At 51.4% G+C, this 18973-nt stretch overlaps 1 protein-coding gene across 1 annotated transcript; it reads left to right on the top strand.

Moving 5' to 3' along the window:
- Positions 1-80: 80 nt before the first annotated feature.
- On the top strand, positions 81-16664 carry Rsph6a (radial spoke head 6 homolog A). Its single transcript, XM_051207588.1, has 6 exons — positions 81-727; positions 2753-2984; positions 10146-10910; positions 12585-12729; positions 13544-13661; positions 16419-16664. The coding sequence occupies exons 1-6, from the start codon at positions 81-83 to the stop codon at positions 16654-16656; spliced, it is 2145 nt and encodes a 714-aa protein (XP_051063545.1). The 3' UTR covers positions 16657-16664.
- Positions 16665-18973: the final 2309 nt, after the last annotated feature.

Here is an 18973-nt window from a genome sequence, read left to right as displayed (position 1 = left end):
TTATGTAACGGCAGGCAGGGTGCAGGCGCGACCAGCAGCGGCTAGCCTTCCTCCTACAGGTCCACACGCTTTTTGGAGACATGGGGGAGCCACCGCCCAACCCTGACCCCTCGTCCCAAGGCCGAAAGTCTTCTCAAGGCTCAGAGAGGTCACGCAGTCGAGAGCACTCACAGCCTCTGATAACCATCCCTGAGGATGCTGGGCCCCAATCTCAGCAGCAGCAGCAGCAGCAGCAGCAGCAGCGGGGTAGTCGGAGCAGTCAGGGCAGTCAAGACCTTCAGGGAACGGACCTGCCGCACTGGCCACAGAGGTCCAGCCTGATCCCAGAGAACCAGGACGAGGAAGGCACCGAGTACAACCGGTCCATGAGCTTAGGGTACTCACCGAGCTTTCCACTGGAGTTCTCGCCACAGGGTTACCTGGATGAAAACAGAATGATGCAGCAGTTTCCTCAGGGCCTCTTAGAACAACTGGAGACCTCGTACCAGGACCCGGGTGCCGAACTCATGAGCCAGTTCAACATGTACCAAAGAGAGGACCAGCCATTCACCCAGGCTGTGCAGCATGGGCCGTACCTGAGGGACGACCCCACTCTCCACCTGGGGCCCTCTGGCCTGGGCTTCATGCCCTTTGTTGGAGAGGTGCCCGACCCCGAGCCCCGCGAGCTGGCAGTGCAGAACGCCAAGGCCTACCTGCTGCAGACGAGCGTGAACTGCAACCTCAGCCTGTGAGAGAGGGTAGCGGGTGGAGAAAGCGGGCAGCAGGCTGGGAAGGGCCCTAGCCGAGGCTGCCTCGGGTGTGGGGTCCCTGGGGGCACCCAACCTAGCAGAGAGTTGAGGAAAGATAAGAAACGGGTGCAGACTCAGTGCCAGCACACCCCACCCTAACATCTAGTCGCAGGGATTCACACAGCCACTGAGCCTGTTTCTACAGGAGACTGAACCAGAGAGGTTGGGTTGCTTATCTAAAGTCACACAGCCAAGAAGTGACAGAGCCAGCATTGTAGAACAAGGCTTCTGGCTCCCAGGGCCCTGTTCTTGTCTAACTTTTCCATTTGGTATGTTATAGGGAGGGAAGTGTGAATGTCGAACGTGGCACAGTCGATGAGAAGGGCTTAGGTGGCATCGCCTTGCACATAGCAAGAGGAAGAGCGGCCCAGAGATAGGGCGGCCTTGGGAGGGCGTCGCCATGTCTGGACCACAGCGGCGAGAATAAAAGGAAATGTTGAATCAGGGCTGGCCAAAGCACATGGCCGATTCCATCCCTCCTGTGCTCAGAACATGCTGTGGCTCCCTGTTGACTGAGGGAGGACATTGAGGAGGTGTGGCTCCTCACCCTGCCCTCCGCGCACACTCACTTTCCACTCATTGCCTAGTTGCCTCAACCTCAGGCTCCAGATCCAGTCAAAATTGACCTGCAGGTCTTTCACCGACACGTTTCCAGTCTTGAGAGCTTATCTGTTTAACTGTGTGTGTGTGTGTGTGTGTGTGTGTGTGTGTGCTCCCACACATGAGCACACTCCCTGTGGAAGCTAGAAGAGGACCCTGCACTTAACTGGAGTTAAGTAGTTGTGGGCTGCCTGACATAGGTGTGAGCAACTGAACTCTGGTTCTCTGCAAGAGCAATGTGTACTCTTAACTATAGAGCTGTCTTCAGCAGTTAAGAGCACTTCCAGAGGACCTGTGTTCAAGTCCCAGCAACCATATGGTGGCGTGGCTCACAACCATGTATAATGGGATATGGCGCCCTCTACTGGCTGCAGGCATACATGCCAGACAGCACACTATAACTAATAAATAAATCTTTAAGAACATTTGTTGCTCTTGTGGAGGACTCTGTTCCCAGCACCCAGAAGGCAGCTTGGCTCCAGGGAATCCAGCACCCTCTGACCCCTGCAAGCATCAGGCATGCATATAGTGTACATACATACAGGTCTACTACAGGTCCGCTGCCAGCGTGGGTTCCCTCCCACGCACACACACACACTTGAGACTATTCACAGAGTGGTTTGCATGCAGCAGAAAGGCTTGTAGAAACGCTTTGTGGTGAGACCGGCCTGGTTTCAAAGTGTGCGGAGCCATGGCCTCAGATTTCCTAAGCACTGGTTCCCTGGAGGGTGGGGTGTGTGCATGTGTGTGTCGTGGTTGCTGTAAGAATTCAGTAATGCTCAGCATGGTGCTGGACTGAGTGGACGGAAGCCACCATGGGACTATGATTACTCTGGCTTCTCCATTCTTAATCCTCCCTTACACTGTTTCAGTGACTCTAAACCATCATTTTCCCAGTGTGCCAAGCACACCCCCACCCCGGGGATCTCCCTGCCACCCAGGCGGCATTGTCTGTGAGCCTAAACAATTGCTCATTGTCATCCACTTTCAATTTTAATCCCTTTAAACAAATAGAGTTAATTAACTAAAATTAGCTATTGTAATCCCCTTATTGCATTGGCTGTGGCCGCTTAGTATTAAACAGAAGTCATGAAGTCAGATTTCGTGTTTTAGGCCAGCAGCTTGGGCTACACGTGAGACCCTGTTACAGAGAGGAAAGGAGCAGGGAGGGCTTAGTACCCCCATTCTGGCTACATTTAGCCATCTGTGTCTATCATCAGAATGTCAGTTCCTACAGGGCGGGGACATTTTCCGTTCCCTCCGGTGTCCCTAGCAGAAGACGAAAGAACAGGCGCCAGACAGCAGGCAGGCTCAGTGCACTGACTGAGTGGTGTCCTCCACCTCCCGCTACCCCCGGGAGGTAGGTATGAACATCTGGTGAACCTCCTGACCAAGATCCTGAACCAGCGGCCTGAGGACCCCTTGTCCATCCTGGAGACTCTGAACCGCAACACTCAGTGGGAATGGTTCCACCCCAAGCTGGACACGCTGCGAGATGACCCCGAGATGCAGCCCACCTACGAGATGGCCGAGAAGCAAAAGGCCCTCTTCGGCAGGGGTGGAGGAGAAGGTGAACAGGAAATGGAAGAGGAGGTGGTGAGTGAGCTGGTATGCAGGGGAGGGGGATGCAAGAGTGGCTGGAGGACCGGCCATGGTCTGTGCTGAAGGGGTCAACAGGAGCGAGGGGCGATACAGCGTCCACTGTGCCCGCGGAGGGGACAGAGGGCCGTGGGTGCCACCCGAGGCAGTATCTGGGGCACCTAAACCAAAATACATTTTTAAAGGTCTAACCAGAGGCTGGAGAGATGGCTTAGCAGATAAGAGCACCAGCTGCTCTTCCAAGAGGACCTGGATTTGTTTCCCAACGCCTGCAGGGCAGTTCACGGCCATCTGGTCAACCAGCTTGGGATACATGAGGCCCTGGGTTTTGTTTCTTTGTTTGAGACAGAGTTTATCTGTGTAGCTTTGGAGCCTGTCCTGGAACTCACTCTGTAGACCAGGCTGACCTCAACTCAGAGATCCGCCTACATGTGCTCTGCCTCCCGAGCGCTGGGATTAAAGGTGTGCGCCACCACTACCTGGCTAAGACCCTGTTTTTAAGGGGGAAAAAAAACCTGGATGGAAAAGTTCCAGGAGATCTGATGCCCTCTTCTGACCTCCAAGAGCATCAGGCACATACATGGTATTCAGATATACATGTAGGCAAAACACTCATATGCGTGCAAGCAAAACATTCATACACATAAAACATTTTTAAATCTTAGTTTAAAAAGAGTATTTTATAAGGGATTATTTTATAAGAGATACACCTTAGATGGCCTAACCCCCTTAGCTCCAGATACCAGGAGGCCCTGCCTCAATAGAGCACCTCTGGGGGAGCACCTCTGGGTGAGCACCTCTGGGGGAGCACCTCTGGGTGAGCACCTCTGGGTGAGCACCTCTGGGTGAGCACCTCTGGGGGAGCACCTCTGGGGGAGCATCTCTGGGGGAGCATCTCTGGGGGAGCACCTCTGGGGGAGGTTCTACAAGCACCCCCGGTTCACTGCTCCCTTCCAAGTCCCACCCTGTGTGAACATAATGCCTTGACAGGCTGTGGAAGGCTGAGACCCCATCTCCGTAGAACTGGAAACACTTTTCTTTTTTGTTTTTGCAGGAGGGGAGGTAAGGTTTTGACAAAGGGTCTGTTATAGCCGAGGCTTTGAACTTGCTAGGTAGGTAAGGATTGTCATCTGATCCTCCTGCCTCTACCTCCTGAGGGTCAATGGTAGTCATGTGATTACAGGGTGTATGCTGTCCTTCTCATGCATAGTAGGCAATTGTGGAATATCCCTTTACAGTGTGAGAAGATATGGCACTGTGATTGGTTCCCTAAAAAGCTAAACAGCCAATAGTTAGGCAGAATTTTCAGGGCAGAGAGCACGCTGGGAAGAAGGGCAGAGTCTCGAGGAGACGCGGAGGAAGCATGGCATGTAGGAGGTGAGCTAACAAGCCATTAGCCATGTGGCAGCATGTAAATTAATAGAAATGGGTTAATTTAAGTTATAAGAGCTAGTTAGAAACTATCAGCTGGGCTGTCGAAGTAAGTAAGTCTCTGTGATTTGGGAGCTGGCTGGCAGCACAGGTAGAGAGACTCGCTACAGTAGGCAAGTGTGATATCCACCTCAGTCCCAGAGTTCTTAACTCAGCATGTAGAGAGAAAAACTGGGTATCTGTGGCTGGTGCTTGCTTCTGGGAAGAGACAGAGCCGCATCTCAGCATTTGTATTTGCTTTCCCGTCTGGGCAGGGCAGCCCCCCCCCCTTTCTCATTTCTTGCATGGCTGGCTAGCTGTAATTCCCAAGAGCATCAATGCCATGGTCCATCCTTTTTCACTGCCTGGAACTGTCACCTACAATACACACCACAGGAACTCTAGTCTGTTTCTAGGAGTCCCTTTCCACGAGGCTGGGGAAGGAGGATCGCCAGTTTTGCCTACATTGGGTAGAGTGAGTTCAAAGCCAGCATGGGCCCCTTAAGGAGAGCTCACCTTTTGTTGTTGTTTTGCTTTGGTTTTTTTCAAAACAGGGTTACTCTGTGTAGCCTGGCTGTCCTAGAACTCACTCTGAGGACCAGGCTACCTCTGCCTCCTGAGTGCTGAGATTAAAGGCATGTGCCACCACCGACCAGCTAGAAGATCTCATCTTAAACCCTTCACTCCAAAAATCCAATCTGAGGGTATATATAGCTGGGTGGTAGAGCCCCTGCCTAGAATCCCCCAGTGAGGGGCTTGGGTGTGGCTCAATGATAGAGCCCCTGTCTAGAATCCCCCAGTGAGGGGCTGGGGCGTGGCTCAGTGGTGGAGCCCCTGCCTAGAATCCCCCAGTGAGGGGCTGGGGCGTGGCTCAGTGGTGGAGCCCCTGCCTAGAATCCCCAGTGAGGGGCTGGGGGTGTGGCTCAGTGGTGGAGCCCCTGCCTAGAATCCCCCAGTGAGGGGCTGGGGGCGTGGCTCAGTGGTGGAGACCCTGCCTAGAATCCCCAGTGAGGGGCTGGGGCGTGGCTCGGTGGTAGAGCCCCTGCCTAGAATCCCCAGTGAGGGGCTGGGGTGTGGGTCAATGGTAGAAAGATTGCCCAATATACAAAAAACTATGGGTTTGATGCTTAGCACTGTGTGTGTGTGTGTGTGTGTGTGTGTGTGTGTGTGTGTGTGTGAGTGTGTACAGCTCAGTGATGCAGTGCTTAGCTAGGATGCATGAAGGCCTGGGCTCAGCGCCTAGCACCACATTGACTGTTTGCGGCAGCACATACCCGTAACCCATGCACTTAGGACATGGAGCCAGTAAGTTAGAAGCTTATGCCCATTCTTGGCTACATGGACGACTTTAAGGGTCACATGGGTACAAGAGGCCCATGTCACAGCCAAATAGAGCATGGTCTCAATGGGCACAGGTGGTTTCCTAATAGCAGAAGCCAGACGTTTTCCTTAGCAAGGCAAGGCTCATCTATTTTTTTTTTCTTTTCCAGTAAATTCTTTTTGTTGTTATTGTTCATTTTTTAATTAATTTATTTTTTACATTCCAACCCCAGTTCCCCCTCCCTCCTTTCTTTCCACACCCCCTCCTCCCATCTCCGGTCTACTAAGCCAGTGAAGGCTTATCTTAGAATAAGGCATGTCCGTGTGTGGCTGCTAAGTGTCAACTTATGCTGAACTGTAGCCACACCAGACAATGATCTCTGGGGACCAGGGATCTGGGTTTCTCTCTCCATCCAACCACACCAATCGGATTATGGCCAGTCTAATGTGAAGCATGCCTTCAATCAAGCCCTCAGGAGGCAGAGACAGGCGGAACGGATCTCTAGGTTTAAGCCTAGCCTGGTGTACATAGGGAATTTCAAGCCAGCAAGACACACTGTCCCTCTCTGAAGAGTTGACTCTGTCATTTGGAACCCTTGTCCACCAACAGAGGCCAGAAGAGCCGGGTAGCAATGACGTCACATTGTAGTGTGATACCACGCTGTTTTCACACAGATGCAGGGGTCCAAAAGAGGTGGTGTGAACACCTTCAATCCCAGCACTCTGGAGGCAGAGGCAGGAGGATCTCTGTGAGTTAGAGGCCAGCCTGGTCTACAGAGTGAGTTCCAGGACAGCGAGGGCTACACAGAGAAACCCTGTCTCAAAAATAAGAGGGGTGAAGGAGCTGGAGAGATGGCTCAGTGGTTAAGAGCACTAGCTGCTCTTCCAGTAAACATGGGTTCGATTCCCAGCATGCACATGGTGGATCACAGTCATCGGTAACGCCAATCCTGGGGGACCTGATGCCCTCTCTTGCCTCCCAGGGCACCAAGCATGTATATGGTGCACAGACATGCACGGTGGCAAAACACCCCCCCCACACACAAAACAAATATTAAAAAAAAAAAAAAAGATGATGTGTTCACTCAAACACATCTCAACTCAGCTATCTGACTAGGGAATCCAGGAAACCCATCTCTGCCTCCCTGGTGCAATTATAAGCCTGTACTGTCAAACCTGACTGTTCACAGGTTCTAGGGCTCGAACAAGGTCCTCAAGCTCATAGCAAGCACTTTACACACTGAGCCATCTTCTCGTGATGCTACTGTTGATGACATCGAGGCAAACAAGCTGTAACACCCTGCTAAAGACAGAGGTGCATACCTGGAATCCCAGCACTCAGGAGGCTGAGGCAGGACCTAGACTTGTAGGCTACATAGGCATCATAGGGAGATCCTGGAATATTAATAACTGTGGTTTTCAGCCTGCTGTGCAGAATGAGTTCCAGGACAGCCAGGGATACACAGAGAAACCCTGACTTGAAAAACCAAAATCATAATAATAATAGTATTAATAATAATTAGCATCTAAACACATGTTTGGATGAACAGTGGGTTATCCAAGAAGTCAGAAAGGAAATGAAAGAAATTCCTAGAGGCAAATGAAAATGCAGTCACATCCTGCCTGAAGCCCTGGGGGTGTGGCCACACAGAACTCTGAAGAGGAAACCTAACAGTGATGAGTGTGAGAGAGGCTGAATAAACAACCTAACGATGCACCCAAGGGTCTCAGGACACAAAGTGGCTAATCCCAAACACAGTGGACAGCACTGAATAAGATTAGGGAAGAAATGAATGAGATTGTGAGTCAGAGAGCACTATACAAAATCAGCCAAACGAAGAAAAAGTGAGATGCACAAGCCCTTAGCTAATCTGACAGAACAAAGAGAAGATGCAAATTAACAAAATTAGAGCTCAAAAGGGTGTCCTTACACCTGATCACAGTGTAACACAGACTTAGCTCTGAAAAGCTGGGTAAGCCAGAAGAAAGGGTTTCTAAATGTGTATCACCTATACAATTATCTTCAAAGATGCCTGCATGTATGCTGTGTGTGTGTGTGTGTGTGTGTGTGTGTGTGTGTATGTGAGAGAGAGAGAGACAGACAGACAGACAGACAGAGAGACAGAGATCTTAAGGAGACCTATTACAAGCTAACACATGCCTTTAGTCCCAGCACTCGGGAGGCAGAGGCAGGTGGATCTCTATGAGTTTGAGGACAGGCTGGACCATAGATGGAGTTCCAGGACAGCCAGTGCAACCCAGAGGAAGTCTGTCTGGAAAACAAACAAAACAACAGAAACAAACAAAATACAAACAATCACCTCATTTACACTAACTACTCTCAGGACAGTTATAAGTTAGAAAAAAATATTCCATTCAAAATAATTCTCCCCAATTTAAGTATTTAGGAATATATATCTAAATAAAGATACAAAAGACCTCCACAACCAAGATTACGAGATATTGCAAGAGAGAATCACAGATGATACTAAGCAACAGAACATTCCATGATCCTGGGTAGGTATTATTAATATTGTAAAAATGTCTGTGCTGCTAAAATTAATACAATTAGTATAATCCCTATCAAAATCCCCATGTGAAACTTCACAGATTTAGAAAAAAAAACCCATAACTTATGTGACATCAGACCATCAGACATGGTGGTCTCTTGCCTTTCTTCCCGGCACTGCGGAAATAGAAACAGGTGAATCCCTGCGTTCAAGGCCACCCTGGTTCAGAGCGCAAGTTCCAGGACAGCCAGTAAAACCCTGTCTTGAAAAAAAAAAATTAGTGTGGAAGAACAAAACACCAAGAACTAAACCCTGCCAGAGATATTACAATACTGGACCTGAGAGAGAGAGAGAGAGAGAGAGAGAGAGAGAGAGAGAGAGAGAGAGAGAATGAAGTGGGGTGGGTATGATCACAGTCTATTGTCTGAAAAAGATTCCGTAAATAAAACATACTGTAGCGCTATGGTGATAAAGACAGCCTGGTGTTGACATAAAAAGGCAGGTAAACCAATGGAATGGAATGTAAGACCTGGAAACTGAACAGCAAAGTGATGGCCACTTAGTTTTTGACAAAGGAAGCAAAACCCTACTTTGGAAAAAAAAAATAAAATAAAAAGACAGCCTGCTCAACGAACGGTTCTGGCAAAATGGAATTTATTTCTGCCTATGGAAGAATGAACTTAGATTCACATTCACCTTGTACAAAAACTCAAAAGGGATTGAAGACATTAATTTAAAACCTGAAACAAAAGCCAGTTGCTGGTGGTGGCGCACACCTTCAACCCCAGCACTTGGGAGGCAGAGGCAGGCAGACCTCTATCTGTAGGTTCAAGTCCAGCCTGGTCACAAAGAGAGTTCCAGGACAGCCGGGGATACACAGAGAAACTCTGTCTCAAACAAATGGATAAACTTGGAATATATAATATTGTGAGGCCGTAATCATATGTTTGCCCTCCTATGTGGAATACAGCCGTTATGAATGTGAAATGTGTGTATGGCCCTGAGGATGAGGAGGGGCTGAGTGCAGGTAACAGGCAGGGTCATGAAAGAGGACATGACTATTTTTCTGGTTCTGATAGTGCCTGGATTTCTGGTTTTGGTGGGAGATAATGCGTAAAATAGATGCAGAAAGTCTAAATATTTAATATGAAGCGTTCATTTTGAATGCCAATTCTAATTGCATAGGAATGAGGAAATAAAAGGATTGAAAAGTAGGATACACACACACACACACACACACACACACACACACACACACACACACACACACGGAAGATGCCTGTGAATCCCAGCCAGACATCCGGGACAGCTTGTTTCTCAGCTGCCTTGGCTTAGCTCGGGTCATCACTGGCTATTTCAGTATTGCTAGACTGAGGGATGTTGAGCTTTGTGGCCTGTGTCCGCCCCCCTGCAGATGCCAGAGGCCACGTGACACAGATCCACGGTTCACTTGTCCCTGGCTTTTGTTTCACTCCACCCCCGCCCCAGGTCCTCCCTCCCCCTCCACCCCATCCCGACCTCCATGAACCACGGACCCACTGGAAAGGGAGGCAGTGAAGAGCGTCTGTCGGGTTCTAAGTAGCAGGCTCCATGACTAACGGTGGCTTTGTTGTTTAGACGGTCTTGATAGGCATCTCTGGGTGGCTGGAACGCGCTCTGTAGACCAGGCTGGTCTGGAACTCGCAGAGATCCGCCTGCCTCTGCCTCCCCGCAGTGCTGGGACTAAAGGCGTGCAACAGTGTGTTTTTTTTGTTTGTTTTTGTTTTTTTTTTTTTTTTTTTTTTTTTTGTCCCGGTTCTTAACTCGGGAGGAGCTGGGCTGCACGGCTGGCTCGGGTCCCGGGACCCAGGCCGTGGCAAGAGTGGAAATCAGACCCGGAAGCCTTCAGCCTTCCACCCTCTCTCCCATCCCTGTGCAGACTGACAGCCCGGTGCCCAACATCATGGAGACGGCCTTCTACTTCGAGCAGGCGGGCGTGGGGCTGAGCTCGGACGAAAGCTTCCGAATCTTCCTGGCCCTGAGGCAGCTGGTGGAGCAGCAACCCATCCACTCGTGCCGCTTCTGGGGCAAGATCCTGGGACTGAGCCGCAGCTACCTGGTGGCGGAGGTGGAGTTCCGCGAGGGCGAGGAGGAGGGCGAGGAGGAGGAGGTGGAGGAGCTGATAGAGGGAGGCGAGGTCCTGGAGGCGCACGGTGAGGAGGAGGGCGAGGAGGATGAGGAGAAGGTGGTGGATGCAGTGCCCAAGCCGCAGTGGAAGCCGCCGCCCGTCATCCCCAAGGAGGAGAGCCGCACGGGTGCCAACAAGTACCTGTACTTCGTGTGCAACGAGCCGGGCCGCCCGTGGACGCGCCTGCCGCACGTGACGCCGGCGCAGATCGTGAGCGCGCGCAAGATCAAGAAGTTCTTCACGGGTTACCTGGACACGCCGGTTGTCAGCTACCCGCCCTTCCCGGGCAACGAGGCCAACTACCTGCGCGCGCAGATTGCGCGCATCTCGGCCGCCACGCACATCAGCCCGCTGGGCTTCTACCAGTTCGGCGAGGAGGAAGGCGATGAGGAGGAGGAGGGCGGCGCGGGGCGCGACTCGTTCGAGGAGAACCCCGACTTTGAGGGCATCCCCGTCCTGGAGCTCGTGGACTCCATGGCCAACTGGGTGCATCACATGCAGCACATCCTGCCGCAGGTGAGGGCCGAGTGTCCCAACCAGGACCCGCCCAACACGGCCCAGCATCTGTGTGATAAAAGCGTGAGGATGGTGTGTCCACAGGCATCCATCCAGCATTACACTCCCACACACTCACCCATCTGCCCAACCATCCATCCATCCATCCATCCATCCACTCATCAACCAACCCACCACCCAGCTACCTGCCCTTCCAACAACAGATCCATTCACTTATCAGTTCATTTATTAGTCTATCCATCCATCCACTCACCCACCCACCTATCCATCCATCCACCCACCCACCCACGTGCTCCTCCATCCCTCCTGCCCTCCTTATTTCCTTGAATATGAATTGGTTGATGATCCCCCCAACTGACACCCTGGGGTGACATGGGTCTTGGTGGTAAAGAGGGGTCAGGCACAGACTCGGGCGCAGCACCTCTCACTAGGCCCCAGGACAGGCCAGGGCATGGCTGTGGTGGACAGTCACTTCTGCCTGTATCAGAGATGACAGATGCTTCTGGGGAAAACGGCTGCTGCAACAGATCCCTTTTCTTCTGCAGAGCATGTTTTTAGGATTCTTGGCTGGGGACAGGTGACGATGCTGGCTGTGTCAGTGCCTCCTGGGTCCTGACATCGACCTTGGGTTTTAGTCCTTCCGTCAGGATTGCTGGGAGCAAACTTTTGAGTTACATTATTTAATTCATCAATTGTGTTTGTTTACGGAGGTCAGAGGACAGCTTTTGGGAGTTGGTTCTCTCCTTCCACAATGTGGGTCCTGGGAATTGAACTCAAGACCTCAGGCTTTTCTGTAGACACTTTTAACCACTAAACCATCTCATTGGCTCAGCCAGGGACATCTAATTAATTCACTAGTGAATTAATTCATTCAATCAACTATTGTTGACTTTGCACTATTTGGTTACATTCAAATAACTCCCCCTTTTTTCTTCCTTCCTTCCTTCCTTTCCTTCTTTCTTTTTTTTTTTCCCAAGAAAGTGTTTCCTTGTGTAGCCCTGGCTACTCACAAAGACCATCTGCCTCTGACTCCCAAGTGCTGGGATTAAAAGCCTGCACCACCAATACTTATCATGCAAAAAGCAGTTACTGATCAGAGGGAGTTCAAGGTCACAGAACAAGACCCTGTGTTCAAAATAACAGGGCCTGATGGGGTAGCCTTTAATCCCAGCCCTCCGGAGGCAGAGGCAGGTGGATCTCTGTGATTAGAGGCCCGGCCTGGTCTACAGAGAGAGTTCCAGGACAGCCAGGGCTGCACAGAGAAACCCTGTCTCGAAAAACAAGAAAGTAAGCAATCAAGAAACGAGAAAACAACAAAATAAAAATAAACAAAGCTGAGAATGTAGCTCAGCAGAGAGAGAGGCAGAGAGAGAGAGGCAGAGAGAGAGAGGGAGAGACAGAGAGGGAGGCAGAGAGAGAGAAAGAGAGAGAGAGGGAGAGAGAGAGGCAGAGAGAGAGAGGGAGAGACAGAGAGGGAGGGAGAGAGAAGGAACTGAGGCTTCTTCTCAGCAATGTGCCCAGCACCCTGATGCTCACTGGGGACAGGGCCAGTGCTCTTGGAGCCTGTCTGTCCCTCCACCTTCTTCCACAGTAGGCTAGGCTCTGTGAGTGTGCGTGTGCGCGTGTGCGTGTGTGTGTGGGGGGTGCCATCTAACTTTGCCGCTGCACCCCCAGGGTCGCTGTACGTGGGTGAACCCAATGCAGAAGACAGAGGAAGAGGAGGAGCTAGGGGAGGAGGAAGAGAAGGCAGATGAGGGGATGGAGGAGGTGGAGCAGGAGGTCGGCCCTCCCCTTCTGACTCCCCTCTCAGAAGACGCAGGTGAGCCCTCCCTTTGGGGCAGGTGCAGTGCCGGCCTGCGAGGGACTAATGGGGTGGGAACATTGATGCCAGCCGCCCTCTGTGCCTCAGTGGACCAGGCCTGGGAGCACAAGCCTGCCACCTCAGCCTTAGGGAGCATTCTCAGCTACACAAGGATCGAGTCTAGCCTGGGCTACTTGAGACCCTGTTTGTTTAAAAAAAAAAAAAACCTTCAAAACAACAGCCCTCCCCATGGGTCTGGGGGAATGTGTTCCTATTGTCATTAAGTCTCACCTGGCACATAACAATGACCATGGCCTTGAGACAGAGTCTCTTCCCAAGTTTTCTCTCTTTCTGGGGGTTTGTCACGGGAGTTGCTGTTTAAGGCAGGTCTCACTCTGTAGCCCAGGCTGTGGTCTTTGGTCTCCTCAGTGCTGGGATTACTGGCTTGTACCCCTACACCTAGCTGGAAGAAGGCCTTTTCAGCTCCCCCCCCCCAGGCTAGGGGACGAGAGAGTTTAGCAGGCTCCCCCAAGGGAGGCAGCCAGGAGTTGGATTTTGCCTTCCTGGCAGGAGTTCCCTAAGGCTGGGACACTTGGAGCCAAGCGGGAGGGTGGCTCAGATCCTGTGCTCCAGCCACAGCACCCTGGTTCAAAGCTATGCACCCTGCAAGAGAGGGCTTGAAGTCCCCTGCTGGCGGCATGGCTCCCAGACTCACAGAATCTCCACATCAGGACAGAGGTAGGGCTCTCAGTGTGATTTGTAACTCCACCCGTGTAGTAAGGCCGGGCTTGGGGACCCCTGACCACCACTGCCCTTTCCCTTCCCACAACAGAAATCATGCACCTGTCGCCCTGGACCACCCGCCTCTCCTGCAGCCTCAGCCCACAGTACTCCGTGGCCATCGTTCGCTCCAACCTCTGGCCAGGGGCCTACGCCTACGCCGTTGGCAAGTACGGTTTACCCTTGACCCGAGGGTTTGTCTATGGCACAGACTTCTTACCCACCAGCCAGGAAATGGTGGCGCGCACCTTTAATCCCAGCAGAGGCAGGTGGACCTCTGTGAGTTAGAAGCCAGTCTGGTTTACAGAGCGAGTTCCAGGACAGCTAGGGCTACATAGAGAGACCCAATCTCAAACACATGTATATTGACAATCTTCAGTCACCTCCACTTCCACCCTTTTTACCTTTAAATCATCTCCAAACCCCTAAGTCAGCTCACCAACCTCCCCGTCCAGTACAGCCTTAGGAGTGCCTGGCTGCGATACCAGACCTGTCCACCAGAGGGCACTGCATTGTTGAGTTCTGAGCTTAGTCCTGTTGGAGTTTCATGGGAACTTGATGCTTTGACCATATTCCTGTGGATCAGTATTTTATTTTGGCCAGAATCTGAGGCTAGGCTTTTTTTCTAACCCTCTTATTCCAGCCACACATTAACTTTTAAAAATCCCTGTGAAAATCAAATTGAGTTCTAGTGGCCCCTACATTCTCAAGCCCATTTTCCTCCATTCCCTCCCTCCTTTCCTCCCTCCCTCCCATCTGCTCACCTGTTCATCTGGCATTAGTTTGTCCACCCATGCACCCATCGGTTCAGTAATTCATCCATCTATCTTTTGTCTTTTTATGAAAGGGTATTCTAGACAAAGTTATGCATATTGTTTACATGTGTGCATGTGCTTGTGTGAGTTTATGTGCACCATATTCATACAAGAGCCTTTGGAAGCCAGAAGAGAGCATTGGGTGTCCAGGAACTGGAGTTCTAGGTGGCTGTGAGCCTCCTGATGTAGGCATAGGAAACCAGTAAGCATTCTTAACGGCTGAGCCATCACACCATCCCCAGAAGAGATTTTATTTTGTTTCATGTTGCATTTCTTTTCCTTTTTTTTTTTTTTTTTTTTTTTTTTTTTTGAGACATGATCTCACCACATAGACCTGGCTGGTCTGGAACTCGCTCTGCAGACCAGGCTGTCCTTAAACTCAGAGAGACCTGCCTGCCTCTCCTTCCCGAGTGTTGGGATTAAAGGAATGCACCACCACACGTGCCGAAGACCTTTTAAAATTGTGTGCGCATGTACATGTGCGCGTGTGTGTGTTGTGTGTGTCAGACTCAGCTCGTCCAGCTTGTAGCATTGTCTCTCTGGCCCCCAAAGAACGTTATTGTCGCTGACACAGGTTTTCATTATGCAGCTCTGGCTAGCCTTGAACTCCCCAATCTGCCTGCCTCCACTTCCTGAGTACTGGCATTACAGGTTCATGTCATCATATTTGGTGCGATAAGAAACTCTTGAACGTCACTGTTTGCCAGCTGCCTGCAGGATCCCAGGCCCTTGTTGGAAAGACAGCTACGCATCCATCCATGGGAGCCTAGAATCCCCCAGTGAGGGGCTGAGGTGTGGCTCAGTGGTAGAGCCCCTGCCTAGAATCCCCCAGTGAGGGGCTGGGGCGTGGCTCAGTGGTAGAGCCCCTGCCTAGAATCCCCCAGTGAGGGGCTGGGGGTGTGGCTCAGCAGATAAGTGCTTTCCTAACTGGCAGGAGACCCTGGCTTCAATACATTGACCTTAGCCAGACTGCTGATACATATCTATTATCCAAGCACCACAAGGCTGAGTCAGGAGGTTCACATTTGTGGCGAGTCTAGGATAAGTGGTGACATACACCCATAAAGAGGAAAAAGAAGTGAAAACAGACTCATGTTCCCAAGTCGTTCCAGGACTCTTTGGAGGTTTTCCAATAACCAAATTAAGTATCAGCTTTATTTTTAAAATCGAAATTAACTAAAATTAAATCAAAGTGACTCCACCCTAAAACAGAAGAGCACACATTCTTCTCTAGTGTCCAAGGAAACACTCCAAGACAAAGTGTGGACTGAATCTTCAAACAAGGTTCAGTAGATGTAAGGCCGTGAGGGATGTTGATAACATGAGACCAGAGACCAATAGACTCAGAAACGATTACTGACAGAAGAAGACATCAAAGGCTGGGAAGATGGCTTAGTGGTTAAGGTACTTGCTGCCCAAAACCAGTGAGGGGCTGGGCTCAGTGCTAGAGCCCCTGCCTAGAATCCCCCAGCGAGGGGCTGGGGATGGATGGATCCCTGGAATTTACTAGTGAGCCAGTCTAGCAGAATCAAGGAGTACCAGACCTGGTGAAGAGACTGTGCCTCAAAATATAAGTGAAGAGCTGAGCTTGAACGACCCCCTTCAATTCCCACACTCAGAAGGCAGAAGCAGGCAGATCTGTCTGAGGCCAGCCTTGCCTACACAAGCGTGCTCCACACCAGCCAGAGCTATACACTGAGAGGCCCTGTCTCCAAAGTTGAGAGCATTTACTGCTCTTTCCAAAGGGCTGAGGTCAGTGTCTCAGCACCCATATTTGGCAGCTTCATTGCAACTCCAACACCTGGGATCTGATGCCCTCTTCTGGCCTCTTCAGGCACTGCAGTCATGTGCACAAATACACACACACACTCACACAGACACACACACAGACACACACACACAGACACACACACACACACACTCACACAGACACTCTTCCAACCTGGTGAACACGGAACAGGTGCTCACTAAACCTTTGTGGGATGGACAGACTGACAAGAGAAACCCCGTGTAGTGCGTGCCTCCCCTGCCCACGGCCACGGCCACGGCGGCCACGCTGTGCAGCTCTTCTTCCCGCCCTCAGGGAGAAGGTCTCCGCCCCTGTTTCTCTAGGAAGTTCGAGAACATCTACATTGGCTGGGGCCACAAGTACAGCCCCGAGAACTTCAACCCCTCGCTGCCAGCTCCGATTCAGCAGGAGTACCCCAGTGGGCCTGAAATCATGGAGGTGAGCGACCCCACGGTGGAGGAGGAGCAGGCCCTGAAGGCTGCACAGGAGCAGGCGCTGGCAGCCGCCGAGGAGGAGGAGGAGGACGAGGAGGAGGAGGAGGACGAGGACCTGGAGGACTGAGGTCGCCAAGCTCTCCCACAGCCCCCCACTCACTTGTAGTTACAGATTGTATTTTTCCTGTCTCTTTGTTCCCTGCCCTTGCGGGACATGGGTGGGGAAGCACCCAGTGCTCCAAATAAAACCCCACACAGCACAGCCGCTCAGTCACACATTCATTCATTCATTCGTCGTCACACCGGGCAGTCGATTCATCCACCCCTTCTCCAGCTTTGTTTGTACTGATTTATTTCTGGTTTCTCTAGGCAGGGTGGGTTTCTCTGTGCAGCCCTGGCTTTCCCTGAACTCGCTCCGTAGACCAGGCTGGCCTCGAACTCACAAAGATCCACCTGCCTCTGCCTCCCGAGTGCTGGGACTAAAGGCGTGTGTCACTGCCGCCCGGCTTGCTTGGTTTTAAAGATTTGTTTTTATTTATGTGGGTGTGGGTGTCTGTGTATGTGAGTGAAGATGCCCTCAGAGGCCAGAAAGGGGGAGGTCAGCTCCCATGGTGCCTTACCAACAGGCAGTTGTGAGGCCCCCTGTTGTGGGGACTGGGAACTGAACTTGAGTCCTCCAGCTCCATTTGTTTTTTAAATTTTGCTTGGGGGTGGGGGTGGCTCAGTGGTTAAGAACATTGCCTGCTCTCCCAGAAGACCTGAGTTCAAGTTCCAGTACCCACATGGTGGTTCACAACCAGTCAGTTGAGTGCTTGCCTGTCATGCACAAAACTCCAAGTTCAGTCCCCAGCACTGCACAAATGTTGTCATAGCAATCTGGGAGAGGCACAAGCAGGGATACCTGGAGTCAGCTACAAAGTGAGGTGGAAGTCAGCCTGAGCTAGAGACCTTGTCTCACTAAATACACAAATAAATAAATAGTGGCAAAACAGAACTAGCTTTCTTCTGTCGATGTGATAAAACATAAAATACCAGCAGGGCAGTGGTGACACACGCCTTTAACCCCAGCACTCGGGAGGCAGAGGCAGGCAGATCTCTGTGAGTTTGAGACCAGCCTGGTCTACACAGTGAGTTCCAGGACAGGCTCCAAAGCTACAGAGAAATCCTGTCTCAAAGAAAAAAAAAAAAAAAAGAAAAAGAAAGTATATATTATACCTTGACAAGAGGCCACTTGGGGGGAGAAAAACGCTATTTCAGCTTGCATTTCCAGGTCGCAGTCCATCATAGCAGGCATGTCAAGGCAGGAATGTTCCCAGTCAACAGAGAGAAGTAAGGCATGTATGCTTGCTTGGCTGTGCTCAGCCTTGTCCCCAGTCCCACAGAGTTCAGGCCCCCTGCCTAGGTAATGGTGCCTCCCACAGTGGACCGGATCTTCCCTTATCACTAAGAGAATTAGCCACAGACATGTGCAAGGGTCAGCCCAACACAGACCCTGTAAGTGCTGAACCGTGTCCTAGCAGTCAGGAGCCAAGGAACAGCACAGTCCGTGTAGGTGTAGCAGCTTTCAGTTCTGCCCCGGGAAAGGTTTCCGCGGCAGGTGTAGCTCTGCTCTGGCAGGGGAGGGTTTCCAGCAGAGCTGATACAGCCTGCTCTGCTAAGGGACAGTTTCCCCAGCGGAAGTAGGCGAAAGTGTCGCATCACACAACAAACCTCACTCAAGAGATTTACTGGGAAGGGAACATCCAAGAGGGTGGCTGCCTCTAAGGTGAGAAACAGCAGCAAACTGAACAGGGTGCGGAGCTCATATAGGTGGGGGGGGCAGTTTCCCAGGGTGCCTCGGGATTGGTGGGATTCTGCAGCCTGGCACTGGGGCAAGCTCAGAGATTGATGGGATTTCGAGCTCTGGTCCTGGGCAGGGTCAGGGTCAGGGTGTTCTTTCCTCGGCCCATTTTACCCCACAGAGAGTCCCTCGTTGCGATTGTCTTCCGTGTGACTCTAGTAACGTCAAATCATGAGGAAAGCAAAACCAACAGGGGCGGGCAGACTCAGGTAGGTCCCGAGGGCTTCTCTTGACCCTGCCAGCAGCAGGGACCACAGCAGGGCGGTCAGTGAGGAAGGGAAACCGCCCAGTCTAAAATGAAGCAAGGAGCTGGGTGTGGTGTCTCAGGTCTGAAATCCAAGCACCTGGGGAGGCTGAGGCGACAGGACTGGGTCAATTTTGAGGACAGCCTGGGCTACAAAACAAACGGTTACTGCCAAGCGTGAGGACCTGCTCCCTCCCGATCCCCAGGGCCCACATGGTGGAAGGGGACTCGACTCCCTCTCAGCTCTACATTGTGCCTGTCCACACAAGAACACAAACATAAATAAATGCAGTGATTTTTTTTAATTTGTTTGTTTGTTTGTTTTGTTTTTCGAGACAGGTTTTTCTCTTGTGTGGCTTT

This window comes from Phodopus roborovskii, unplaced genomic scaffold (genome assembly GCF_943737965.1).
Source record: "Phodopus roborovskii unplaced genomic scaffold, PHOROB, whole genome shotgun sequence".
In the NCBI taxonomy this organism is placed as follows: domain Eukaryota; kingdom Metazoa; phylum Chordata; class Mammalia; order Rodentia; family Cricetidae; genus Phodopus; species Phodopus roborovskii.
The sequence above is the reverse complement of the archived record's forward strand: the minus strand, read 5'-3'. Positions and strand labels throughout refer to the sequence as shown.